The sequence below is a fragment of the Rana temporaria genome, chromosome 1 (genome assembly GCF_905171775.1).
Source record: "Rana temporaria chromosome 1, aRanTem1.1, whole genome shotgun sequence".
Taxonomy (NCBI): Eukaryota; Metazoa; Chordata; class Amphibia; order Anura; family Ranidae; genus Rana; species Rana temporaria.
The window spans coordinates 437,721,522-437,749,359 of NC_053489.1; the positions used below are offsets into that span (position 1 = coordinate 437,721,522).

At 41.8% G+C, this 27,838-nt stretch overlaps 1 protein-coding gene across 3 annotated transcripts; it reads left to right on the top strand.

Moving 5' to 3' along the window:
- The first annotated feature begins 22,079 nt into the window (after positions 1-22,079).
- Positions 22,080-26,452, top strand: LOC120915686 (interleukin-8-like). Of its 3 annotated transcripts, none has more exons than XR_005743905.1 (5): positions 22,080-22,240; positions 23,518-23,650; positions 24,249-24,332; positions 25,369-26,094; positions 26,182-26,452. XR_005743905.1 is itself a non-coding variant. In XM_040326398.1 (4 exons), exons 1-4 carry the CDS (start codon positions 22,174-22,176, stop codon positions 25,388-25,390), a joined length of 306 nt encoding a protein of 101 aa, XP_040182332.1. In that variant the 5' UTR covers positions 22,080-22,173; the 3' UTR covers positions 25,391-26,452. The 3 variants fall into 3 exon arrangements, 1 of the variants encoding a protein (XP_040182332.1); XR_005743904.1 differs by having other exon boundaries at positions 25,369-26,050; positions 26,095-26,452; XM_040326398.1 differs by having other exon boundaries at positions 25,369-26,452.
- Positions 26,453-27,838: the final 1,386 nt, after the last annotated feature.

Consider the following 27,838-nt stretch of genomic DNA (forward strand, 5'->3'; position numbering starts at 1 on the left):
CCAATGTGTCCCCATACCAATCCAGCGAACAAGCTATACAAGAAGATGTCAACCATCCCAGTTTTTTTTTGTGATGTGTATTGCTCTACCATGTACACCTACTGCAAAGGCTAGGTATAAATTGGGGTGGTTACTATCTTATTTTACAAGGCAATTTACAGCTGACACCACATTTGTTGCATGACATAAACTTCTTCAGGCAGAAGAGGGTGCTGTTTATCCACAAGGTACTTTGCAGTACTGTAGTACCGAAATTCAGGGCAAAATCGTGGGTGCGCGATATACGCCGATACCCGCATCCCGTGCCGAGTTTGAATTACTGCGCCGGCATATGCCGTGCGCAGTACACTCGTGTATAGTCGGGCAGGCTCGGCTTCTCTCCTGGACGTACAGGACGCACAGGACGTGACCGCGAGAGGAGCAGAGCCTGCCCGACTATACACGAGTGTACTGCGCTTGGTATATGCCGGCGCAGTAGTTCAAACTCAGTGCAGGAAGCAGGGATCGAGCAGGGAGGACACCGCAGAAGGACGCCGGACCCGACGAGGAGGACACCACCGAAGCCGCAGACAGACGCCGGACCCGACAAGGCCGCCGATTGGACGCCGCGCAAGACACCAAAACTGTAAGGCCTTGTACACGCGACCGAACATGTCTGCTGAAACTGGTCCGCGGACATGTCCGACCGCATGTAGGGCCTACCGGACAGTTTTCCGGCCTAGCGGACAGGTTTCCAGCGGACAAAAGTTTCTTAGCTTGCTAAGAAACTTGTCCGCTGGAAACCTGTCCGTCGGACATGTCCGATGGTTAGTACACCTAACCATCGGACCGAAATCCCCGAAATCCCCCGCATGCGTCAAAGTGATTCGTCGCATGCGTGGAAGCATTGAACTTCCTGGTTCGCGCACGTCGCTGCGTCATCGTCGCTGCGGCATCGTCGCTGCGGCATGCTAAGAAATCTATCCGCTGGAAACCTGTCCGTCGGACTTATCCGGTCGTCTGTACAGACTCACTGGATAAGTCCGATCGATCCCCATCCCTCGCATACGTCAAAGTGATTCGACGCATGCGTGGAAGTATTTACCTTCCAGGGTCGCGCGCGGCCACGTCACCGCGTATGTTTTCCGCGGGGATTTTGATCTGATGGTGTGTACAGCCCATCAGATCAAAATCCGGAGCAGAAATGTCCGCTGGAAACGGTCCGGCGGACCGTTTTCATCGGATATCTGCTTGTGTGTACAGGGCCTTAGAGGAAACCTATTCTATTCTTTCTCGACATGTACCTCTCCCTAATAATACTTACAGTCTCTCACTAACCAAAGGGGACTCTTTACCTATCTTACTCCAACACTGTGAGCACCCAAAATGCTGCACAATTCCACTTTTTATCCAATTCTCAGTTGTTGCGTAACAGTTTTCAGCCAAATAACCAGACCAGTGGTGATATGCAATTTCTACTTTACTTAACAATAAAATTCAACACAAATTGTGCAGGAGATCATGTGAACACGGGTATACAGTACAAAACATTAATATGAACCATAAACGGAAAGGATATAACAACTATACTGCAGTTCTACTAATGTCCACCGGGTGGCAGCAGCGTGTTCTGAGTTCAATCTACAGATAGAATAGAGGGCTAAAGAATCTCACGTGTCCAAGATAGTAATCGTTCACAGGGCCGATCCTAGGCAGGGTGCACAGGGTGCATTGCACCCAGGCGCCTGTAGAGTTGGGGGCGCCGAACATCTAACAGACTCTCTAACAGAAGCCCTCTCTGTGTCCATCACAGAGGCTCCCCCTCCAGGTCCCAATAAAGTACATCTTCCTGTATTTTGTTTATTGTTAAGAGATCATGTAAGGATCCTAGGGTAATGAAAACTTTGTGGGGGAGCATCTCTGTGGTTGAGTCATTGACATAGAAACATTTGTAAAGGGGAGGAGTTAGTAAAATGACGACGCCCATGTGGGGCGCCAGAAATATTTCTGCACCCAGGCGCCTGTGACCCTAGGATCGGCCCTGATCGTTCATTCAGCGGACTGTGAGCTGAGTGGACCTCCTGCTGGCATAGACTTCCCACTGGCACTGCTTGCTACTTGCTTCGGTCAGGAGTTTCTTGTGGCTGCAGATAGGGCCAACCCACTTTATGGACAGCTTCCCCAAATGGACTGTAACAGAGTCCTCTCCAGTGACTGGGGCTTGGAAAGATGCTGCGTGCTCTTGTGCTCACTGCTGGTGGCTCACACACCAGGCTTAACAGGGGAGGACCCAGCACCTGGGAACAGCTCACTTGCCCAGTCACTACTGTCCCAGCAGGCCAGATCTCTCTGAGCTCCGGAAGCTTGGTGGAGCTGACATTTATATCCCCTGGGCATGTCCAGGAGCTCAGAGGATTGTGGGGAGTTGAGTTAAAGGGACCTGTACCGGAATTTGGACAAAGAGCCATCCCACTACACAGTTAAGATGGCTTCCCAAATCTCAGGATTGCTATCTTCCCCAAGATAGCTGTTTGGAGCCCACAACAGGAGACAAATAATTTTCAATTGCCTCTTGCCAGCAGAAACAGTATGGTGCCACCTTTAGGTTGGAAGATATACTGCAGCCTCCACCTGCTTACATGTACAGGAAAAAAGGTAGATTATAGTAACCAGAGCTTTTTTTCTCAAAAAATAGGTGCAGGAACTCAACCACGACCCCATTCAAATTTCACAAACAGTAGAAGGGTCTTAAAGGGTCATTAAATACCAGGATTGCATTACATACAGAGTGTAGAGTTCAGGGGGTTACACACAGAGTGCAGAGCTGTCACTTGTAAACACAGAAACCAGACTTCTATGTTTACAAGTGATTGTGGTTAGCAGGCGCAAAGGGTCTGAGCCAAAGGTGGTGGAACTGAGTTCCCCCAAGTTCCCCCTGAAAAAAAGCCCTGATAGTAACACACACATTCCTAGAGAAACAATTGTGTAATTGGTATTTAAAAATAAGAGCACCAAAGGTTTTGTGTCTCTAGAGATAATTAGAAATGTATCAGGCTACAGTACCTCTGAATGTCTGCATTCATATCCTGCTTTGAGTTTACATGATTAAAGCCTGATTGTTGCAAAAGCATGTGTTTTTTTTGTTTGTTTTGTTTTTTAGATAGAGGGAGAAATTTTTAGAGCCTCTGTTGGGTTTTTATGGCTATCTGTGTGATGGTAGTCAGGCAGGAAGAAAGGAGAATTTTCTATTACTGGAGTAATATTTTATATTTTAGCAATAAATAATTTTTCCAGCAGTGTATTTAAGGGCTAGAACATTTCACTGTTTTTTTATGTTGTCTCTTTTCCGATAAGGGTGGTTTAGTTTCTCTTCCTGTTAGGAGACCAGCAGCAGACAGCACAGGATGTGTGGGCAAATCTCTAACATAGGTAGGTTTTAAAACTGAATAGAGGTGTAGGGCTTCCCTGTTATATCCAAAACTATAATCCCGCGTACACACGATCAGAAATTCCAACAACAAATGTTCGATGTGAGCTTTTTGTTGGAAATTCCGACCGTGTGTATGCTCCATCAGACATTTGCTGTCGGAATTTCCAACACCAAATATTTGAGAGCTGGTTGTCTATTTTTGCGATGGCAAAAGTTCCTGTCGGAAATTCCGATTGTCTGTATGCAATTCCGACGCATAAAAAAACACACATGCTCTGAATCAATTCAACGCATGCTCGGCTTGTCGTAGTGTTGTACATCACCGCATTCCTGACGTTCGCAATTTCAGACAACATTTGTGTGACCGTGTGTATGCAACACAAGTTTGAGCCAACATTCCGTCAGAAAAAAATCCACAGTTTTGTTGTCGGAATTTCCGATCGTGTGTACATGGCATTACCGTAATTGCACACTCAGCTGAATGAATCAAAGGAGTTGCTCACCCCCCTCCCAATGCTGACCGCTGAAGATACATTAGTTAATAGTTGAGAGACAGACTGAAAGGGCCAGATTCACAGTGAGAGTACGCCGGCGTATCTACTGATACACCGGCGTACTTTCAAATTTGCCGTATCGTATCTTTAGTTTGAATCCTCAAACCAAGATACGACAGCTTCTGGCTTCGATCCGACAGGAGTACGACTTCGTACGCCTTCGGATCGTAGGTGCAATACTTCGGCGCCCGCTGGGTGGAGTTCGCGTCGTTTTCCGCGTTGGGTATGCTAATTAGCTTTTTCCTGCGATCCACGAAGGTACGCGCGGCCGTCGCATTCTCTTACGTCGTTGCTAGTCGGCTTTTCCCGGCGTATAGTTAAAGCTACTGTTTAGTGGCGTATAGATAGACTTGCCATGTTAAAGTATGGCCGTCGTTCCCGCGTCGAATTTTAATTTTTTTTTTGCGTAAGTCGTCCGTGAATAGGAAAGGACGTAACTCACGTCTACGTTCAAAAAATGTCGTCGGTGCGACGTCATTTCGCGCAAAGCACGGCGGGAGTTTTTGAAACGGAGCATGCGTATTTCAATCGGCGCGGTGACGCGCTTCATTTAAATCAATCATGCCCCCTACCCGCCCAATTTGAAATAGGCGCTGAGAAATTCACTACGCTGCCGTAACTTACGGCGCAAAATGTTCCTGGATTCGAAAATGCGCCAGGTAAGATACGGCGGCGTAGCGTATCTCTGATACGCTGCGCCTGGGCAAATGTCTCTGAATCTGGCCCAAAGTGTCTGCTTATCTTTAGAAAAACCTTAATGCTCTGTGACAACAGCATTTAAATGTTTATTATTAAGTTATTTTCTGCTGTTATCTAGCAAGGGAGATTCCCCTTTACTTTATGTTCTGAAGACACAACAGAAGATAACAATAAATCTCCTAAAATTAAACTGCATTTTCATCATAGAGTTGTTGAAAGAACATCTTGCTCTGATAAAAACTAGGGCTGTGGAAATTAACTATTAATTCCTTGATTTATTCGTAAATTTTTTTGATTGATTAAAATTCTCACCTCACCGCCGTCTTCCGGGTCTTCAGGGAGTTCCGTCGGAGATCCAGTAACGTCACGGACACCGGCGGTGCTTGCCGTGTCCATCTGAAGGGTCCTTTGCCGTGCCTTCATATCTGCATGCCGGCGGGACCTTACTATCTGCCACACGCAAGGGCTGTTACACTTCCCTTTATCACTTCCCTCTATCATCCTGGGATTCTACAACCATCCACAGGGAGTTGTGATAGTTCCCTTCATGGGACATCTACATGCCGACGGACTGATGTTAACACCTCCTCATCTAGATTCAGCAGTGGTATCGTTGTACACATTTTTATACCGGTATCATACTTAGCTACATGTTTTTATGACTGCTTTTGCTACCGTTTGGTGTTATTTGCACCATTTTTACAGTTTATTTAGCTACATTGATTTTTATCTCCAGTGCAATATTTATTTTGTTACCTACTTGAAGACTATAAAAGTTTTAATGCTATTCCCATCGAACGCTGCCTTTGTGTGTTTTTTGTATCCTGCTATCCATTTTTCCAGTGGTTGGTAGCTGCACTGGGAATCAGCCTGCAAGGAGATCAGCTAAAAGTAGTTGTATCTGTATGTGCATTATAATTAATCTAAATTAGTTGATTAATCAATTAAAAAAAAATAGATTAATCGAACACAAAATTTTTAATCAGTAACAGCCCTAATAAAAACCCCTAAAAGGGGGGCACAGACTGCAATAAAAATTTGATACAGGGTCTAGTCCTTCCCTACTCTTTTGAAAAAAAAAATTACTTTACATACACTTTACAATATGAATTCTTAGGCCTCGTACACACGACCGAACATGTCTGCTGAAACAGGTCCGCAGACATGTTCGGTCGTCTGTACGGCCGACCGGACAATTTTCCGGCGGATCGGACAGGTTTCCAGCGGACAAATGTTTCTTAGCATGCTTAGAAACATGTCCGCTGGAAGTCTGTCCGTCAGACATGTTCGGTCGTCTGTACGACTCACCGGACATGTCCGCTCGGCCGAAAGCCCTCGCATGCGTCAAAGTGATTCGACGCATGCGTGGAAGCATTGACCTTCCAGGGTCACGCACGTCGCCGCGTTATCGTCGCGGCCACATCACTGCGTTCGCTGTCCACGGGAAATTTGGTCTGATGGTGTGTACAGCCATCAGACCAACATCCGCCAGCGGACATGTCCGATGAAAACGGTCCGCGGACCGTTTTCATCGGACATGTCCCGTCGTGTGTACGAGGCCTAATATGAATACATAAACAGTCAATATTCTATACTTTGTGAAGGTTATTCACTTTAAGATCATTGCAGATGACAAAGGGCACCTTTTTTGTGCCTGATAGAAACAAGGTCTCACAATCAGGGGTCAGGCTCAGAGACCAGTAGCTATAGCAGTAGAGAAGCTTCCACCGGCCAGCTAGATAAGTACACAAGCAGGTCACCCTGGCGAATAACGTGGGCTCACTTAGTCTTAGCACTGATTGATATTCACCAAAGCTCCTGATGGTGAAAATGGGTTTTGCTATGTGCTAATCCTCAGGATCACCCACCAGGGTGTGAGCAATCCTGGGTCCAGTAGCTGGTATAGCAGGTAGGGGTCACACAGAAGCGTAGTCAGTAAACAAGTCAAGGTCAGTAACAAATGGTTGCAAGTTAGTATCAAGCAGAAGCGTAGTTGAGGAGCAAGTCAAAGATAGATAACGAAAGGTTGCAATTGGGATCAAGTGGAAGAGTAGTCGAAGAACAAGCCAAAGGTGGGTAACGAGTGCTCGTGGAGATAAGGACAGCTGCAGGTAAGCAAGGGAACAAGATGTTGGCTGGAGAGAGCACAATAATCTGGCAAACAGTGCAAAACATGGCCTTTAATATTGGCAGAGTGTTAAAGAGAAGCATAACAAAGACTGCATAATGCTTGGAATGTGATAATGAAGACAAGGCCAATGTTTTATTGTGGTCAATACATGAACTTAGTAAACCTCTATATCCTGTTTCTAACTCCTGGAATTGTAATAATGTCCATAACTTGTGACATCCTCTCCAGTTTTTTAAATTAGGAAGTGTAGGAGAGCTATATTTCAGTTTTACATCCCTATTCTATAATAAAAGGAAATGTTTGCACTTCTTATACAAATACATAAATAAACTTCTGCATTCTTTTTAAAAGTAAAATATATAACTTAGATTCATAGAATGTGGGATGCCTGGTGAATGATATCCAAACTTTATGTAACTGTTTTTGCTTCATTAGAGACAATGTAAAGGGTGTTTTATCTCTCAGTAACACATAATGTAATATTCTTCCATCAAAGCATTCAAACCCAGCAAACAAACAGCTTTATATAATAGAGATAGTTACATAATTATAAAACCTCCTATGTAAGTTAAAAGTAAACCAGTACCCAGACTATGTACAATAAATAATTTACATATCTCAAACAAGCATTAAAAGCACTTTAAAAGAAGCCCTCATTCACCTCCGTAGCTATAGGCATTGTGGAAAAATTCAACAGAACCGCAATTTTTTTTAGTGCCCATTAACACCAGCAGCTGTACCAAAACGCAGCTGCTGGTGTGCAGTAGGATGACAGCAGTGTCGATGCACCAATCCTTGCGCATCATGCTCTTTACTTTTTTATGTTAATTATATTGAACTGTCACTATGTGACATTTCGCCAAGTTCTATTGACCGCAGTTTGATGTGATACAGTGCTTTCGTCAAACTGCACTGTGCTAAAAAAATAAAAAAATAAGTACTGCAGGCCTAACTTCTTTTCAGCGCACACCACTGCTTGTGGCCAGAAACGAAACAAGGCATTTTTCCTTGTTACACATGGTTACTTCACTGGAAAAAGCTGCCTAGGGAAGTTCCATCACACCTGGTGTGACTGGGCCATAGTTTTTTTCCCATTACTTTCTCTTGAATCTTGTCAGCCTGTCAGCCCCATAATATGGGCAAACAGCAGATGTTTTCAGGCTGTTGGAAACCAACTAAAACCCAACTTTAGAGATCTTTTAGAATTAATAATTTCACAGTACTTGCAGCCAGAAAGGGAGGTTAGGGATAGCTTGCTTTTATGGCTCCTTTCTTTACTGCTTGTTAGACGTATGTAGATAACTCATTGTTTATAGTCAGCACACAGGTACATTTTAAAACCTGATATAGTTGCATTCTGATAATGTTTGACCTATTGTTAAAGCAGTTGTAAAGGCAGAAGAATTGTTACCTTTAGAGCCGGTTCACACTGGGGCGACTTGGGATCTGACTTGAAGTCGCCTCAAGTCGCCCCAAGTCGCGCTGTCGAGAAAAACAATGCAAGTGAATGGGAGCGGTTTTAATACACACGACTCAAGTCGCTCCGACTTCAAAAGAAGTTCCTGTACTACTTCAATCCGACTTGTAGGCGATTTGTACCCATTGATTTCAATGGAAGTCGCCTCCAAGTCTGATCCAAGTCTGATCACTGTCTTAACTGAAGCGACTTTCCAGGAAGATAACATACATTTCTCAGGCAAACCTCTCCCTCCCCCTCCCTCCCCTAGAGCTGATTGTTGTTTGATTGGCCACTGGAAAGTCTCCTGTCCTGGAGACGACTTCAAGTCGTGTTGTAAATCGCCCCAGATCGCCCTGTGGTTCATGCTCAACTCGTGTCAGGGTGGCCTCTGAAAGTCGCGCTGGAAGTCGTGTCGCCCCAGTGTGAACCGACTCTGATGCATTCTCTGCATTAAGATGAAAAAACCTTTGTGTTTTTGCCCCCCCCCCCTCCGTTCGATCTCTATCCAATTCAGCAGCCCTCTCCTTTCTCTCGTTCCCTACTGGACATGGAGGCAGCAGTGGGAGCCATTGACTCCTGTTGCTGTCAATCACAGCCTGTGAGGAAAGAGCAGGGGACGGGCCTGAGCCGCACTGTATGTGTGGATCGAGCCTGCAAAGTGCCCCCATAACCAGTGGCTTGATATAGGGGCATTAGCAGGGGGAGGAGCCAGAAGCACCAGCGAGGGACCCCAGCAAAACCGGAGCACAGAGCAGGTAAGCAGGACAGTTATTTTTTTTTTTTAAATATCTTTACTACTTTAAAGCTAAAGAGCTCTGTGTTAGCCTTTGGTTTAACATAATCACTCTTTGGAATTTCCATCAGAAAATAAGAAGCTAATCCTGATTTGTCAAAGTTATGCTACTTTAAAGTTGATCTTCAGCCTAAGGAAATAAAATTGATGGACAGGCAGGAGTTTAAATGTAAAAGAGACATGCCTTGTCTCTTCTGCATTAAAGCTACTTACCTGTCTGTCCATCCTTGTAGAGTAAGCTTTGCATGTGCAGCGAATTTGTCAATGTAGAATCTGGCTGAACTCCTGTGCATGCACAAGAGTGAAGTCATCCCCATGCAGCCAATGACAGCGGCCAGCGATCTAGACCCGGCCAAAGATATCAGCGGCCGGGCAGGGAGCTTAGGGAGCTTGCTGGAGTCGAGGTGAGTATTGTTCCACTTTAAAGAGAAACTAAATTCTCCTATGACTATCAGCCAAGGAAGCTGCCACTGTATCAATGGAGGAGTAGTGCTATCACCCTAGGACAGGATGTATGTTAAGAGTATAATACCTCCCATCCTTCTCATCCAATAACACAGGAGAAAGCGTTCTGTAGACTACAGATGTTAACTGGTAGGACTAATGCAAATGTTTGAGATAAGACTGCAGGGTGCAAGGACATAGGATAGCACTGGATTTCTGGCAGGATCAAAAGGTATATATGTTCTATCTTGACTAAAAATGTATAGCAAAACTCCTTTAATGGTATATTTACCAGGCCAAAAATAAAATAAAAAGAGTATTGGAAGGCTAGTGCATTACCAGAGATACTTTAATAATAAGAAACGTTTGTATACAAGTGAGTGCTCACAAAATGCAACTGACAAAAAGCCATAAACATAGTACACATGGTATACCTAACATGTTTCGGGGGGCACCCCCCTTCCTCAGAGCTACCTTTCGCACCACCATTTTATCTGATAGCTGTTACTCCTCACCTTGGAAGACCTACAGTATTAATGCTGGAAGAGATTGTGTTTTTTGTAGGCCAAAAATAAACATAAAATCATAAATGATATCAAATTAATACTGTAAATCTTTTTTCAAACCATGGCAGCATATATGTGGTAGGACCCCTGCCCACTACATGCATGTTGCCATGTTGGCACCAGGAAAATTGTATCAAATACTTACGCTTATTTTCCTTTCCTGTCAGCATAAATTACGGCATAGATGCAGTAGGCTGGGTTAATGCCATGTGTATGCTTGCTATGTTAGAGAACACTTTATGTACTGATTAAGATTATTATTATTATACAGAATTTATATAGTTCCAACAGATTTCACAGCACTTTACAGTGTGAGGGCAGACAGCATAGTTACAATTCAATACAGGAGGAATCAGAGGGCCCTGCTCATTAGAGATTAGGTGCTACTATAGCATGTGCCTCAATTTGCACCTTTAGTGCTATTGTAACTTAATAAATCAGGGCACCAATCACTGCAAATATATTTGTGTAGTGCCGGGCTCCCAAGGATAAGGGCGCTACTATAAATTTAGGGGGCGTCTAAGCCATAGTTGGGCTCAGACTCTGTTAATTCTGTGTAAATTCGCCTCTGTTCTGGCTGTGGTTGTGCTCGGTAGAAGTTTTCCCCTGTTGCCTGTAAGTGGCGTTATCACCTCAGGCCCATGTTGGAACTCGGCAGCAGCCCAGTGGGAGTGGTATCCCACTGGGCATGCTGGGAGGACATACTTAAGGGGCAGACGCTGTTTTTCGGGGGCCTTTGCCTCTTGGCCCTCCTGGCGCGAGGTGAGTGTGTGTGATTCCAGCCCCAGGACCACATTGGTCCGAGGCTGTATTCCTATCAGGTAGGCCCAGCTATGCTGGCTGGGGCCTGTGGTTCTACAAAAGATCCTAAGCTGTCCATCCAAGCGGGGGAAGCTTCTTAGCGAAGGAAACAGGGGGAGGACCTGCCCTGGAGGAGACAAGCAAGGCAAGCTGATGTCTCAGGATAGGCCTGGTGACCTCGTTAAGGAAAGGGATCCACTATGCAATTTGTCTTACAGTCCGCCGGATTGGCTTAAAGGCTCTTTTGCTGTAAGGCAGACAGTTTGGGACTGAAATCCTGTGGCAGAGGATTCCTGCTTATCCATCCTGTGCTCTCAGACGGTCTATGGCAGAGACTGTCTCTATACTGTCCGTGCATCATCCCGGCTGCTAGGCCATGTGAGAGGGGTCTATCCGGGTGAGCAATACCCACTCAGGAGTGAGTGGTGAATACTGGAACTTTAAATACTATTGTGCATTCTGTACTGCGTACCTGAAACTTCACCTTCTCTCTATACTCTCTACTTCCTTCACAAGTTTTATGCAGAAAAAAAGGATGATGAGGAGAGCAATGACGAAATGCCCAAACAGCGGGATGTCGTTTTCTGTGCTTTCATTTCTTGCCCAACATGGCAAACATTAAACTTGAGGTAGATAGATATAGGTTGGTGAAAAGGAGAACTTGCAGATTCAGGCCTATGGATGACGGAAACAATCCTGCCTCCAATGGGACTTTAACCCCTCGTCGCCACTCCAGCCGGAATGGGCATAGTGTACCTGGACAGGCCTCTCACACCGACCTGGCAGCCAGGGTATCACTCGGAACTTGAGGAGACATTAAGTCTCTGCCAAAGACTCAATAGAACTGACAAGTCAGAACGGGACCTCTGCCACAGATCCCTTCTCCAGAGCATAGGTATTGAGGACAAATTCTCCTTGGTAGATTAGTGCCTGAATCTCCCTCAGGTAGTCTCTCAAACGGTCACCGACTGACAGGTTGCCATCAAACAAACTGTCCGGTCACCTTGATCCCCGATAGATTGTCTAGGCCCTGTTGGATCGTCTGCCTCCGGGCTCACCTCAGACTGACTCCCCATCGAACAGCACAACTTGCTTGGCAACTTCCTCTCAGAATGTGGGGACCCAGTCGGTCACTGGGGCCCCATTTGCAGCTTCAGTTGGTCCAGGCCACCGTGGCCCTGGAACCAAGGACATAGCGTAGCACGTGCGCCCCGGCCTGGAAGGCCATATCGCCGGGGCCGTTGATGTGCGCACACCCTGAAGGTAGGTGCCGCACCCGGAACCAGGAACAGACCCGCCGAAGATGGCGTCTCCCCTAGAAGTACACTCCCCCAGCATGCCCCTCGAGGGAGAAACTCCTCTGATTGGCTGCTGGCAAGAGGCGCTTCTGACTGAACTCCACTGCTGCCACCTGCCGCCCAGAGATGGAAAGGTATCTCTGGAACACAAAATGAACTGGCAGTACAGCCCAGCTAGAGTAGAGGCCTAATTTACACAAATTAGACGGATGAGAGTAACATAACTCTCTCATCCCCCTCTAAATTTGAGATAGCACCTGGACTGAAAGTACACAGGCGCTACACATTATATATATATATATATATATATATATATATATATATATATATATATATACACATATACAGTATATACAGTATATGCTAACATATATTATGGTGGTTAGTTATTGCTTGAAAGAGAATGTACTAAATTACTAATTTGATGCTAAAAGGGCACAAAAACTTTACCTTTGTACATAGAAGCATGTGTTTGCACCCTTCTGTACAGGCTCATCTGGTATTTAAGAAATCCAGTTACCGTATTTATCGGCGTATACCGCGCACTATTTTGCCCTGAAAATCAGGGCAAATCGTGGGTGCGCAGTATACGCCGATACCTGCTTTCCCGCGCCGAGTTTGAATACTGCGCTGGCATATACCGATCGCAGTACACTCGTGTATCTTCGGGCAGTCTCGGCGCCTCTCACGCTGACGTCCTGGACGTACAGGACATCAGTGCGAGAGTAGCCAAGCCTGCCCGACGATACACGAGTGTACTGCGCTCGGTATATGTCGGCGCAGTATTCAAACTCGGCGCGGGAAACGAGCGGGGAGGACGCGAGGCCGCTGCAGAAGGACGCCGGACCCGACGAAGAGGACACCCGAAGCCGTAGACGGACGCCGGACCCGACGAGGCCGCCGATGGACGCCGCGCAAGACACCAAAACTGGAAGTACAAAAAAACTTTTTTCCACAGGAATTCGGGGCAACTTTAGGGGTGCGCGCTATACGCGGGAGCGCGCTATACCCCGATAAATACGGTAATCACTTAAGACAATGGCAGCTCATGTTCAATTAAATGTGATAAGTCTTATTATTATTATACATGATTTATATAGTGCCAACAGTTTGTGCAGCGCTTTACAACATGAGGGCAGACAATACAGGAGGAATCAGAGGGCCCATACAATTGTTATAATTTACACACACGCATATATATATATATATATATATATATATATATATATATATTTGTCACCAGTATAAGCACGTCAGTTAGGCCTCTTGCATATGGACATAATAATTTACTGATGCTATTTACTCATAATCTTACTGGAACGCTCCTGATTAAAAACAGCTTTGAATGCATTGCTGTATTATGGATCTTCAACATCGGTGTGCATTGTCCATATCCATTAAAAAAAAAAATGCTACAAGGCTACAAAAGGGATTTTTTTTTTCATAGAAAAGTAATTTTCATCTGTTAGGCAGAGCAGCACAGATTGGTTAAAATCTATCTTCTTAAACCAACAGACATTTGTTTTGGCTTTCAAGGTCCCAACGGTCTTTAACCTCTAGTTTATTACACATTAAAGATAGTCCAGTGTATATTGACAGCAGTATGCAATCACTGTCTGGTATTATGGTCTTTTTATTACTCCCGGGATTCTTATTTATTGTCCAACAATTAACAGGAATTCCTCATAGCGGTGTAAGCACTAGGAAGTTAGCGTTTTTAATTAGACATTCACAAGACCTGGGATAAAGAAGGAAAAAGAGTGGGGAAGGAAATACTTAAAAGAAAATATATCTGCGTGCCTCTGAAAACAGATGTTGTGTAATGGGAATGGCCAGGCATATTGTTAGTTGAATGGCCAACATCCAAGAATCTCTTGGGATTTTCCCAGGCCTGGCCCTACCTTATCTAATAAGTATAGATGATGGCACTTCTGTTGTTTTAAAATAGTGCTGAAGAGCTTGGAAAATATATTTTTATCAGTAATGACTAATTAAAAAAAAAACAATACTCCTACCTGTTCAAAACTGAAACTATGTAAGACGAATGTTTAGTCAGAGAGTTATTATTATAATACAAGATTTATATAGTGCCAACAGTTTGCACAGAGCTTTACAAAAATAAAAGGAGACAGGAGTCACAATACAATTCAATACAAGAGGAATCTCATGCCTCGTACACACGATCAGTTTTCCTGACAGGAAAAGTGCGATGTGAGGCTTTGTCAGGAAAACAGACCGTGTGTATGCTCCATCACAATTTTTCTGTCCGTTTTCCTGCCAAGAAAAGATTGAGAGCAAGATCTTAATCTTCGTCACAGGAAAAAATCCTATCGCGAATAGCGTTCGTCTGTATACAATTACAACGCGCAAAAAAAGTGCATGCTCAGAATCAAGCAGAAGAGCCGAACTGCCTATTGAACTTCATTGATCTCAGCTCGTCGTACGTTTTGTATGTCACCGCGTTCTTGACGTTCAGAATCTCAGGCAAGATTTGAGTGACCGTGTACGCAAGACAAATTTCAGCCGTTTTCCTGCTATAAAAAAAACATGGTTTTCCTGTCAGAAAAAATGATCGTGTGTACGAGGCATAAGGGATTGTAAGCTCATTGGAGATTACAATCTAAAAGGGTAGATCAGGTGTACAAAAAGTAATAACTGTGGGGAATGAGCTGACAGGATCACCAGGCAATCTTTTATTTAAAGAACAAACGAATAAACTAGGCTAGTAATGATTCTCAATATACTTGCCTGCTAATATACGGCGGCGTAGCCTAAAGCAGGCGGGCGTTAGGGCGCCGAATTCAAATGTGTTGGAGGGGGGCGTGTTTGATGGTAATGAGGCTTGACCTCACGTTTTTTACGTTTTTTTTAACTGCGCATGCGCCGGGTGCCTACATTTCCCAGTGTGCATTGCGGCTACGTACGCCGCGCGGGCCTATTGATTTAGACGTGGACGTAAACGACGTAAATCCCGATTCGAGGACGACTTACACAAACGACGTAAACAATTCGAATCTCGCGGCGGGAACGGCGGCCATACTTTAACATTTTTATTCCACCTAATAGGTGGAATAACTTTAGGCCTGCTAATGCCTTACGGAAACGGCGTAAATCGACTGTGGCGGCCGGGCGTACGTTCGTGAATCGGCGTATCCCCTCATTTACATATTCTACGCCGACCGCAATGGAAGCGCCACCTAGCGGCCATCCAAAATATTGCAATCTAAGATAGGACGGCGCAAGCCGTCGTATCTTAGATATGTTTAAGCGTATCTCTGTTTGAGCATACACTTAAACATAAGTCGGCGTAGATTCTGAGTTAGGTCGACTTATCTACTGATAAGCCGGCCTAACTCTACCTGAATCTACCTAAACATCTTTATTAGGTTAAAATCCAGTGTACAGCAGTCGATCCATACAGTACAAAAGGGGGGGGGGGTGCAAACAGCTTACATGTTTCACACATGAATCTGGTGCTTAGTCATAGAGCTTTAAGATGTAGTATCTTTTTTGAATAACATACGCCCTAAATTTCTTTTTTGCTGTACTTAGTTTTATAATTAAGAGTGATTGGGTATTGGTTCGCAAAAGAAGGTTAGTATAAGTTCAGTGTTTGGACTGTCGTAAAAAAATCCTTTTTTAAGTATAATTTTTTTTAATGGTGTTGGCCATTGGGTCACTGAGGACATCTAGCTGCAGAAATAAAAACTGCTGGGGAAATTTGCATTCAAGATGAATATTGCTTGGCTTGGTTTTATTTTATCTTTTTTATCTTGTTTTTGGCTGGAGATCTGCCTTGCCCAAAAATAGAAGGCCCCCTTAGAGCCGGTTCACACTGGGGCGGCACGACTTCGGGGGCGACTCGGCCAGGCGACCTGAAGACGACTTCTAAGGCAAATTGCAAAATGACTTCTGTATTGAAGTCAAGGCAAGTCGCCCCGAGTCGCCCCCGAAGTCGTACAAGAACCTTTTTCTAAGTCGGAGCGACTTGCGTCGCTCCTATTAGAACGGTTCTATTGATTACAATGGGACGCGACTTGTCAGGCGGCTGAGTCGCCTGACGAGTCGCCCCAGTGTGAACCGGGTCTAAATGACAACTCTTGCACCACCTCTGTAAGAAAAAGTATATAAAGAATGCTCAAAGGCACCATTCAGGAACACATGCATTACATCTATACATCACATTTCCCCATGTTTTGTCTTGTGAATAACACTTTGGGGACAGAAAAATATCTATTGATCTTGCCAAAAATTAATTAAGCTCTTAAAGGGGTTGTAAACCTTTGTGTTTTTTCACCTTAATGCATCCTATGCATTAAGGTGAAAAAACACCTTGCACTCTCCAGCCCCCCCCCCCCCCATTGACCATGTTTTACTTACCTGAGCCCCGAACTTCCGTGGGCTCATTCCTGCGTCGCTTTCCAAATGGCTAGTTGGCTCTTCATTGGTTAGATTGATATCAGCGCAGCCATTGGCTCCTGCTGATGTCAATCAAATCAATGACACGGCGCGTTGGGGGGCAGGGCTGAGTCATACACTTGTTGGCTATGGCCACTGAGTTTATCACACGGGAGCGTGCCCGCAAGGTAACCACCTCGGGAGAGCGCTTCCCAGAGGGGGTTAGCTCTTGCGGGGAGGAGCTGAGACAGCCGCCGTGGGACCCCAGAAGAGGACAAACGGGGCCACTCTGGGGAAAAAAGAAATGTACAGTGGAGGTAAGTATAACATGTTTGTTTAAAAAAAAAAACTGAGCCCATACAACCCCTTTAACTTGCTATGGTAAGATAAAAACACTCTCTGCTGCACTGAAATCCCAAACAGTGTTATCAGCATGGCCTGATTCTCCTATGCTAGGTTAAAGAACACCTGCACTTCTACCAACCTCTAAAACATAAGTGGGAGGTGTTCTGTAGTCCAGCACAGGATAACTAAGCAAGGCTAACAACACTACCTGGGATTTCAGACAACCTTGTCTGCTCCTTACAGTAGGTTAGGAATTAATTCGATTTCTGGCAGGATCAACGGTTATAATTTTGTACTTGCAGTGATTTTACCCAAAACCTGGGAGATATGTGTGTTTATTGCAGAGATATACATTTTTTTTGTTTGTTTTTGCTCAACATACACTTTATGCTTGTTCATGCTGAGTTCTGGCTAGTTATTTTTATACAACAATGTTAGGCAATGGTTGCATTACAAAACATATTCTGCTAGACCGCAAGTATGTGGGTGTTAATGTTTTAAACATATTATTTCTATCTATAAAAATAAAATCAATATCTAAGTGCAGCACTGTCCATGACTTCTAATGTGATTCAATGTGAAATCCACAATACAAAATTATACACAAAAATAAATATAATTTTTTTTGCAATGTAACCAAAATAGTGTCCTTATTTTTAAATGATTATTCTTACTTCTTTTTTATATTAGGTGACAATTTCCAGGGCCATCTTAATGCAAGGGCACTCCTGGGCACTGGCCAGGGGTCCCAGGTACATGGGGGCCCCACAATAATCTTGCCTTATATCTTGCCAACTGTCCTGGATTTGTTGGGACAGTCATGCTTTTTACTAAACTGTCCCGATATGGTTGTGTCCTGTAACCTATACTGTGCCCTCCTGATCCCAGTATTATGTCCTCCTGACCCCCCCCCCCTGTACTGTGCCCTTCTGCATTCCCCCCTGTACTGTGCCCTGTTAACTAGTCTTTGATCTATGGAATGTTTTCCTTTTGTAAAATAGATTTTATTGAAAGTACTAATGAATATATGTTTAATTCTATCAACTATGTATACATTATTTCTTAAAAGTAGGTGTGTGAATTGTAGACATGTGCAGACTGAAATATTTTGTTTCGTTTTTTCGTTTTCGTTTGGAAAATACATTTATTTAGTTACTCCCAAAAATCGTTTTGATTCATTTCGTTTTTCGTTGGGGAATAGCTTTCGTCCGAAAATCCAATAATACTTGGTTTCTGTCGAATGGTCAAAAGAATATTCGCCGGAACGTCGAATGTTTTTGGTTTCTGTCGAATGGTCAAAAGAATATTCGCCGGAACGTCGAATGTTTTTGGTTTCTGTCGAATGGTCAAAAGAATATTCGACGGAACGTCGAATCTTTACGTCGAATCGTACATTTCTGTTTGAATATTCCGCCTACAAGAATTCTAATGTTGTATGACTAGTAATAATGTCGAATCTATTCTCTATAATGTCGAATCTATTTTCTCATAAATCGAAATCTATTCTCTGTAATGTCGAATCTATTATTTCTATAGTGTCGAATCTTTTCTCTATAATGTCGAATCTTTTCCCTATAATGTCGAATCTCACTATATCAAATTTTTACCGCAACAAAAATGAAGCATTTTTTATGTCGGATCTTTCGGTTTTCGTTTCTTGCACTTTCGTTATCGTTTGTTAAAACGATAACAAAAAAACCTGATTTTCGGACGAAAATGCATTCTAACGAAAATGAATGCACATGTCTAGTGAATTGGGGCAAGCTGGTAGGGGCCCCAGTGCATTACTTTGCCCAGGGGCCCATGATGCTATTAAGATGGCCCTGACAATGTCTCCATACAGTAACGGTTATAAATTCATTCAATAAACCATAATCACTGTATAAGTGTCCTTATTTGTGAACGATTATTCTTCTGGTAATCGTTCAATTTATGCACTTTCTTTGTGGTAGTTATTTCTCAAACATATATTTTATTTTCAAACATATAAATCCCAAAGGGCTGTCCGCTCCTTAACAAACAGCTATTATTTACAATGAATTTGGATCCGTCCGAAGATAGAATAAAGAATTTGGAAAACGTTCCGTATCCACCCAGTGTAACGAATATACCAAAGCAAAGCATTCCGACGAAACGCGATGAATTCTGAAAACGAACTGGACCGACAACGAATATGAAGAAGCAAAATATCAACCTAAGGAATGCATTCAAAATAAAACAAAAACTAAATTTTCTGGCGCGTCCACAAATTCCTCTGTTCTTTTATTTTTTTGGCCTGATGTATATACCTTTTAACAAGTGCATTATTTAGCTATCAAAAGTTTCTTAGACTCTTTGTCAAATTTTTAAATGATTCTATTGATTATTTAACCACTTCAGCTCTGGAAGGTTTTACCCACTTCCTGGCCAGGCCATTTTTTGCGATACGGCACTGCCTAACTTTAACTGACAATTGTTCGGCAGTGTGACGCTGTACCCCAAAAAAATGTATGTCCTTTTTTCCCACAAATAGAGCTTTCTTTTAGTGGTATTTGATCACCTCTGCGGTTTTTATTTTTTGCACTCTAAATAAAAAAAGAACGTAAATTCTTTATAAAAAACAATATTTTTTTACTTTCTGCTATTAAACATTGCTAATAAAAAAAATATAAAAAATCTAATTTCTTTATCAATTTAGGCCAATATGTATTCTGCTATACATTTTTGGTAAAAAAAAAAAAAATCCCAGTAAGCGTATATTGATTGGTTTGCGCATAAGTTATAGTTATAGTCCCGATTTTTAGCGGGACTGCGACATTGCGGTGGACAAATTGAACACTAAGTGACACATTTTGGGAACCAGTCACATCAATACAGAGATCAGTGATAAAAAAACTGCACTGTCACAGTATAAATGACACTGGCAGGGAAGGAGTTAACACCAGGGGCGATTAACAGGATAAGTGTGTGCCTGGGAGTGATCTTTTAACTGTGTGGGGAGTGGATGCACTGGAGGAAAAGAGAGATTGTGTTTCAGCTTGGCTGAAACACAAGATCTCTCTTTTGCTCCCTGACAGATCAGCGGTTTGACTTGTTTACACTGCTGCTCTGTCTCTCCACAGAACAATTGGCAGGTCGCGTTGGTTATCGCGGCTGCCGGACCTGCTGATTGGCTCCCACTGTGATGGCCTCCGCAACCCGCCCATCATTCTGTGGTGTGCCTATGTAAACAAGACAAACTCCCTGTCAAGGAGCAAAAGAGAGTTCTTGTGTTTCAGCTAAGGCTTTCAAAGCGTGCGCACGCCCCTTACACTACACCACATGCACAAAATCACGTACAGGTACGTGATTTTTCACAGCAGGGCCGCCCTGCCATAGTATATTTCCGGAAGTGGCTAAAAAAAACAAAAACAAAGAAAAAAATAATTAAAATAAAGTAAAAAAGCGATTTTTGGTTGAACCAATTACTTTTTGTGCCTTAATGCTCATGGTTCATTACTGAAGATTGATTATTATTATTATTATTATTATTATTATACAGGATAATGACCCTACTTTACTCAAACATATGCAATTGGCAGCACTTCCTTAAGCAGAAACAGTTGTTTTTTTGCAACCATTAGATTTTAGGCTATGGTGAGGGATGGGGGACATCATCATGGATCATACATGTCTGGTGCCAGCCTTATCAGTATCCAGTTGCTTTTCCCTTTCAGATTGCCCAGACAAGAAGTGTCTGCTGCTGTCTTCAATGCAACATTATTTTGTCCTCTGATTAGACTGCAAATAAAACCATCAACAAATGGCTTTTAGCCCAGGTTCACACTGGGCTGTGAGAATGAAGCCGTGCGAGTTCAGCTAAACTCGTACAATTTTACTCCCGCTGTTCAGTCCTGATTTCGGCCATGATTACAGAGACATCTGTGCAGGTTTCTGCACAGATGTCTATGGAATCGCGGGCCAAAATCGCAAAAATTAGTACAGAAACGACTTTTTGAAATCGGTGCAGTGCCGCAGTTGTGGCGTCACACCGATTCGGAGCGGTGCCATTGCCGGCAAATTCCGTCGATTTGACATGTCAAATCGCATGTCAAATCGCACTGATACGCCGGCGTACTTTCAAATTTCCCGCATCGTATCTTTGTTTTGAATGCTCAAAACAAGATACGACGGCATCTGGGTTAGATCCGACAGGCGTACGTCTTCGTATGCCTTCGGATCTTAGATGCAATTCTTCGGCGTCCGCTGGGTGGCGTTCCCGACGTTTTCCACGTCGAGTATGCAAATTAGGTATTTCCGACGAACCACGAGCGGCCGTCGCATTCTTTTACGTCGGCTTTTTTCGGCGTATAGTTAAAGCTGCTAACTGGTGGCGTACACAATGTTAAGTATGGCCGTCGTTCCCGCGTATAATTAAAAAAAAAGAATTGTTTGCGTAAGTCGTCCGTGAGTCGGGCTGGACGTAATTTACGTCCTTGTCAAAACAATGACGTCCTTGCGGCGTCATTTAGCGCAATGCACGGTGGGAAATTTAGGGACGGCGCATGCGCAGTTCGTTCGACGCGGGGACGCACTTCATTTAAATGAAACACGCCCCCTACTCGCCGCATTTGAATTGCGCGCCATTACACCGCAAGAGATAGACTACGCTGTCGTAACTTACGCCGCAAATTCTTTGTGGATTCGAAGCTTCAAAAAGTAAGTTACAGCGGCATAGCGTATCTCCCATGCAATTCTACGAGGATCTGCCCCGATATGACTGTACATGTATTTTTTCAATTCAACATGAAGACAGAAATTAATGGTTGCTTAATTATCATTTCCAAAAACTTGGTTACTATCTAATGTATTGTATATGGAACAAAAATTATAAAAAAAATAATAATATTTCCATAATAATAAATATAAAATAGGAAATAAAGTACAGAAATAAAAGTTTTTATACACAAATCATTTTTAAACACAGGAATTTTGGCATCTGTGGTTGAAATGTTACATAGATCACATACTACAAATGTAGACATTCCGCTTTGGAAAAAAGAATTCTGCACACGATGAAACGTGATCCTTGAAGACTTTCCCAAAAGTTGGGTTTCCCCAGGCTATATACATTAGCATAGCTAATGTGACACTTTTACTCATTACTCATTTTCAAAGAGATCTGGCAAATCTGGAAATTCCTCTTTCGCAACCCAGCTGGAATATAAGGGGCTAGGCTCCTGCTGTTTGAGCATTACTCTTCAGACACAACTGAAAACCACAGCCTCAGTCATAACCTGACAAGAACACTTCTCACAATGAAAGCTACGCTGTGTATCCTTGCAGTTCTGGCTGTCTTCCTGACATCTTTTACTCTCTCAGAAGGTAAGAATTCTGCATAGCAATCTCTGTGATGTGACTCACAGCTAGGGAATTCAAGGCAATGTAAGCTGAATAACATCAGTGCTGCATGGAAGATTTATTCTACATAGGCTACCAGTCTCATGTATAAAACTATCTGCCATGAACGTTTCTGTGTTCCCCTGTTTTTAATGCAGGCTAGAAAATGATGGGGCCATATTGGCAACATATATTTTTTTTATATATACATTTTAATTCATGAGTTGACTGTTTTTAAAGATATGCAGCTCGTTGTTATTTTAGTGTTATTTTATTTTTTATTTGTTTTTTGGTTATTTTTTTAGCATACAAGGTTATCCGTGGCTTAAAATATAATATAATAATACATTAGTAATTTTTATTATTATATAAATGTAATACAACACATTTACAAGCATTTAATGAAACTTAAAAACTGTTTGTGGTAAATAAAACAATATTACATGCTACCTGGCAAATTCCTTTGGTATGTACAGAGAAATGTATCTTTAAATTATTTTTATTTAAAAAAAAAAAAATCGTTAAAATATTTTTTATTTTTATCGTCATTTTTCCCAAAAACTTTTTCCTGTACATGTATGGTTACTTTGTCTGTTCCAACTGCTGTATGATACATCAAGCACTGTGTTATATCATTTTGTACACTTGATGTTACCCTATGTCAGTGGTTCTCAACTCCAGTCCTCAGGACCCACTAAAGCCCTGTAAACACGATCAGACTTTTGTCCGACCAAAATCACATCGGAATTCCGAAGGAATTCCATAGGAGTAAAAGAGAACATGTTCTCTATCTAAACTCCGATGGAATTCATCGGAATTTCCGATGGGGCATACACACGGTCAGACTTTTTCCATTGGAAATTACGATCGTGTGTACGGGGCCAGGTTTGCAAGATAACTGAAATACATCACAGTTGATATAATTTGTTGCTCAGTGATTGCAGTATTCTAATCTGCATCTCCCCAAGGTAATACTTAAAGCGGAGTTCCGGCCACAATTTCACTTTTTAAATATAAATACCCCTGTAATACAAAAGCTTAATTTATTCTAGTAAAGTTAGTCTGTAAACTAAGGTCCATTTTGTTAGGTTATTACAGCATTTAGACACTTTATAAAATAGAAATTGAATCTGACCTGTTAGTGGGTACTGAGGACAGGAGTTGAGAACCCCTGTCCTATGTGATACCAATAAAGCCCTTTTGTTTCTAAAAAAAAAATTATGACATTCATATATTTATGTAATTTTTTTTTTTCTTTTTAGGGAAGCCGCTTGTATCAGCACAAGAGCTTAGGTGCCAATGTATAAAAACAGAGAGCAAGCAAATATCTGGCAAACATTTCCTGAATCTCGAAGTGATTCCAAAAGGCCCACACTGCAAACACGTGGAAGTCATGTAAGTATTGTGACAGCTAAACAACACATCATAAAAATTTGAAATTTTTTATACCTTTTCAGACCTTTATTTATTCTTCCTTTTATGCAGTGTTGTTATTTTTAAAAACACATGCGTTTGGAATAAAAGTAAAAATATAATGATATAAAATTCAGAAATTAAGGGGAAATCAAGAGTTACTGTATTTATTGGCGTATAACACTCACTTTTTTACCCTGAAAATAGAGGGTAAACTGTGTCTGCGTGTTATACGCAGGGGGCTGTGGAAAGTTTTTTTCCTGAAACTTCCCTCTTAAAGTTAGGGTGCGTGTTATATGCCGATAAATACAGTATTTTCCCCAGTCTTTAAGACGGTTCTGAATGCTGCAAAAATTTTACCGCAGCCAGAATGTAAATAGAACATACATCTTAATTTAGTTAATTGCGGTATATTCTGGTGATCCTTCACATTTCGGATTTCCTTTTCCAGAGAATTTTCAATTTTTAAAGTGATTCCACTCCCAACTGTCTTTAATATTAGAAACACACATAATCAATGTAGTATTTCACTATGAGTTGTTGACCAAATGTCTGACATGGCTGCTTTCTCAACCAACAGTGCCACCATGAAAAGTAGTCTGCAAGTGTGTTTAGACCCTTCAGCTCCATGGGTCAAAAAGATCATCGACAGATTTCTTGATTCGTAAGTATAAATAATTATTATTTTATTATAGTGGCCTTCTGTGTTTATCATGACATGACGTATGGAAATTCAAACCCCTCCACCAAAACTCGTTTTTGGCAAAAGTCAATATACTTTTTTTTAAAACCACAGAGATACACTTTCCCTACTCTTTCCATTTTTTTAAAACAAGGTGTCAGTTCTATTGATCTCAGTGGGGCCTTATTTAGCTCACAGACAGGTTGGCACGGTACATGCATGGCAGGGGGGAGATCATTCAATGAACGTTATAGTATTTTACTGCAATACTGTAACAGCACTAGTACACTGGTGCAATTTTACATACTTCTTGCTCTCATCATATTTCCTTGAAAATAAAATGAACAGATGGAGTCACATAGTTACATAGTTAGTCCGGTTGAAAAAAGACACATATAGTTCAACCAATAAAAGGGAAAAATAAACATACAAACATATATACACAATCCTATACCCACAGTTGATCCAGAGGAAGGCAAAAAACCCTTGCAGAGCATGATCCAATTTGCTACAGCAGGGGAAAAAATTCCTTCCTGATCCCCTGAGAGGCAATCGGATATTCCCTGGATCAACTTTACCTATAAATGTTTTATGAAAGAGGGTCTTTAATAAAACAAACAAGTCATATTCAAGAACTTGCAAAAAAACACCATATTAAAATATCATCTATATTATATCTTTTTTAATACTCAAAAACTTTACTAAGGGATAAATAGATTTTCGTTTTTCTTTTTTTAATTATAAGGCTAGCTAAGGAGTATGCAAATGTTTTTCTTTAACTCAGTTTTTAAAAACTTTACTAAGAGATATATAGATGTTCTTTTTTTTTCTTTTTTTTACAAGGCTAGCTAAGGGGTATGAAAATATTTTTCCTAAACTGGTTTACTTCAATACTCTTTCAGTGAGTAAAACAAAATAAAAATTAGGATGTTTTAAGAGAATAATCAGACAATTCAAATATTGTAACTGTAATTCCAAGGATGCAATCAAGTTAAATGTTCTTTCTTTGCATTTACAGAGCCAAAACCACTTCATCTTAATTATCACCGGACTTTACTTGACTGATAAAAGAAGAGAAGTTTCAAAGGAAGGCTTATTTCGGTCACATTTACAGAAGACACATCTAATTACCTTTACAAATCTATACATGTGTCCACCCTGGAAATATGGACCCTGAGGGCATTGCCAGAGACTGAAAAATACAGCCTGAAGCAAATCTGTCAACTGCTGTAATCAGTATTTGTTTTTTATTGCCTTATCATATATGTATTACTACAGAGCCATGTATAGGTTTAAAGAATGGAACTGACTTTGAAGTGTAAAGTGTCTGACTGCAACAAGAATGAAAAATAGCACTCCAAAATATTTAATATTGCTGTTGACCCCAGGATCAATGGGCTGAGAATGTCTGTTGTTGGCCAGGGACATGAGATTGTTAAGCAGTCTGACCAAAATCAGCCAGATTGGGCAACAATCATCTCACTTCTATGGCTAATACAGACCATGTGTTAACAGACTGTTAAAAGCAAAGTCTTAAGCCAATGGTTGGGGATCAGACTAGTGTTGTACACGTTAGATCACAAAGCCAAATTTGTAATAATTTGTATCATGAGGATCAGTGTTCATGGCATTTTAAGTGCAAGTCTGTTGTACGGTATTTCATGTAGCCTACCAGTATTGAAGAGATTTTGTAACTGAAGGTAATAATAGCCTACCAGTATTGAAGGGAATTATGTAACTGAAGGTAATAATAGCCTACCAGTATTGAAGAGATTTTGTAACTGAAGGTAATACTAGCCTACGAGTATTGAAGGGAATTATGTTACTGAAGGTAGTTAATATTTATACTGAGCAAATCGTTTTCTTTTAACTGATGGAAACGTAATGAGTTTCGAAAAAGCACCGTATTTTTGTTTTATAGTGTCAAGCAGAATTGAAAACCATTTTTTTGTTTTTTTACTATGTTGTGTGTACCATTTTATAGAAACAAGAGGATTTTAAAAAAAATATGTTATATATATACATTTTGTACATGGGTGTGCTTGTTGATCTTTTGTAAAATTAATAATTTATTTTAATATATTTATTTTATTATATGATTTGAAATGACTATTTAAGCTTTTTTACTATTAAAATTATTTTTTTTATTGAAACCTGCGTTGTTAACTTTTTTTAGAGACTCAACGGAGTTGATTTACTACAAAAAGAGAGCATATTAACGTTGCAAAGTATATGTTCATGGTTGTATATTCAAAGTCAACACAAATTAAAGTGCTGCATGCTCATATAATTTTTTGTTTTGTAATTCGAGAATGCAATTGACAATAAGAGTGGCCGCAACATTTGGCCAATAAAACAAGATAAAAAAAGCAATGAACATTTTGTTAGTACAGCTTGGTGACAAGCTGGTGTGCTCATATAGTTTATAACATCTGCAGAACTCTACCCTTTTCACCATCGGGTATGCTGTGTCCCCCTCTCCGGTGCTATTTGACTCTCTGCTGTATAGCTAGAAAAGTTTAACAGGCTTGTAAATAGATCATCTCAGGCTCTACACAGGTCTCTTCCACTTTTTTTACTTCTTTACTGCTACCCCTTATATATTCCTCCAGTCAGATAATGTCACTCATTGGGGCTCAGAAGTGCATGCATGGACAAAGGAGTGGGGGGATTCCATCATAGTGTAGTATTATTTTTATAAAATAAGTAAACACATACTGTATAATACATATAATACACTCACTTGATAAAAATGCAGGCAGGCTTATGCAGGCCTGGAAGCACCACTGAAGCGTGAGCTCCAGGGTCTAGATATGAAATCACTGAAACTATGCCCAATGCATTTCGCTCCTCCTCCCTTTTTTTTTTTTTATAATTCTTTATTTCATATCTCTTTTCTCTTTTTTCCACATACAAATCAGAATAGGTACAGCTTCATCTTTATAACATACATTGCAATCCTTATCTTAACATCTCTTATACTTTATATTGCGACCTCCTATACCCCTTCTGGTCCCCCTTTTACAGCACGGGTCGCCTCTCCTGCATATAACCACGGTCTTCTTCTACCATCCTCAGAGAGGTGTCCTGTGCCTCCGAAAATATTAATCACCCTCCCTAATCCCCCCCCCCCCCCCCCCCCCCTTCCCACAAAAAAAAAAAAAAAAGTCGGCCGTGGTCTCTCCCCTCTTCCCCCCCTACATGCCCCGCTCCCTATATTCCATGTATGGAGTCCATATCCTCCAGTAGGTCTCCTCTCGTTCCTGTATTCCCATTGTGAGGTTCTCCATCATCTGTATCTCATTTATTCTACTGAGCCATTGCAATTTGGTTGGGGACGAAGTGTTCTTCCATAAGATTGGTATACACGCCTTAGCAGCTGTTATCAGATGACGTATTAGGGATTGTTTATAGTTTTCCATTGATATGGGAATGTCGAGTAACAAGAACGCCGCGGGTCTGTCTCCCAAGTCAATCCCGGTAATTTC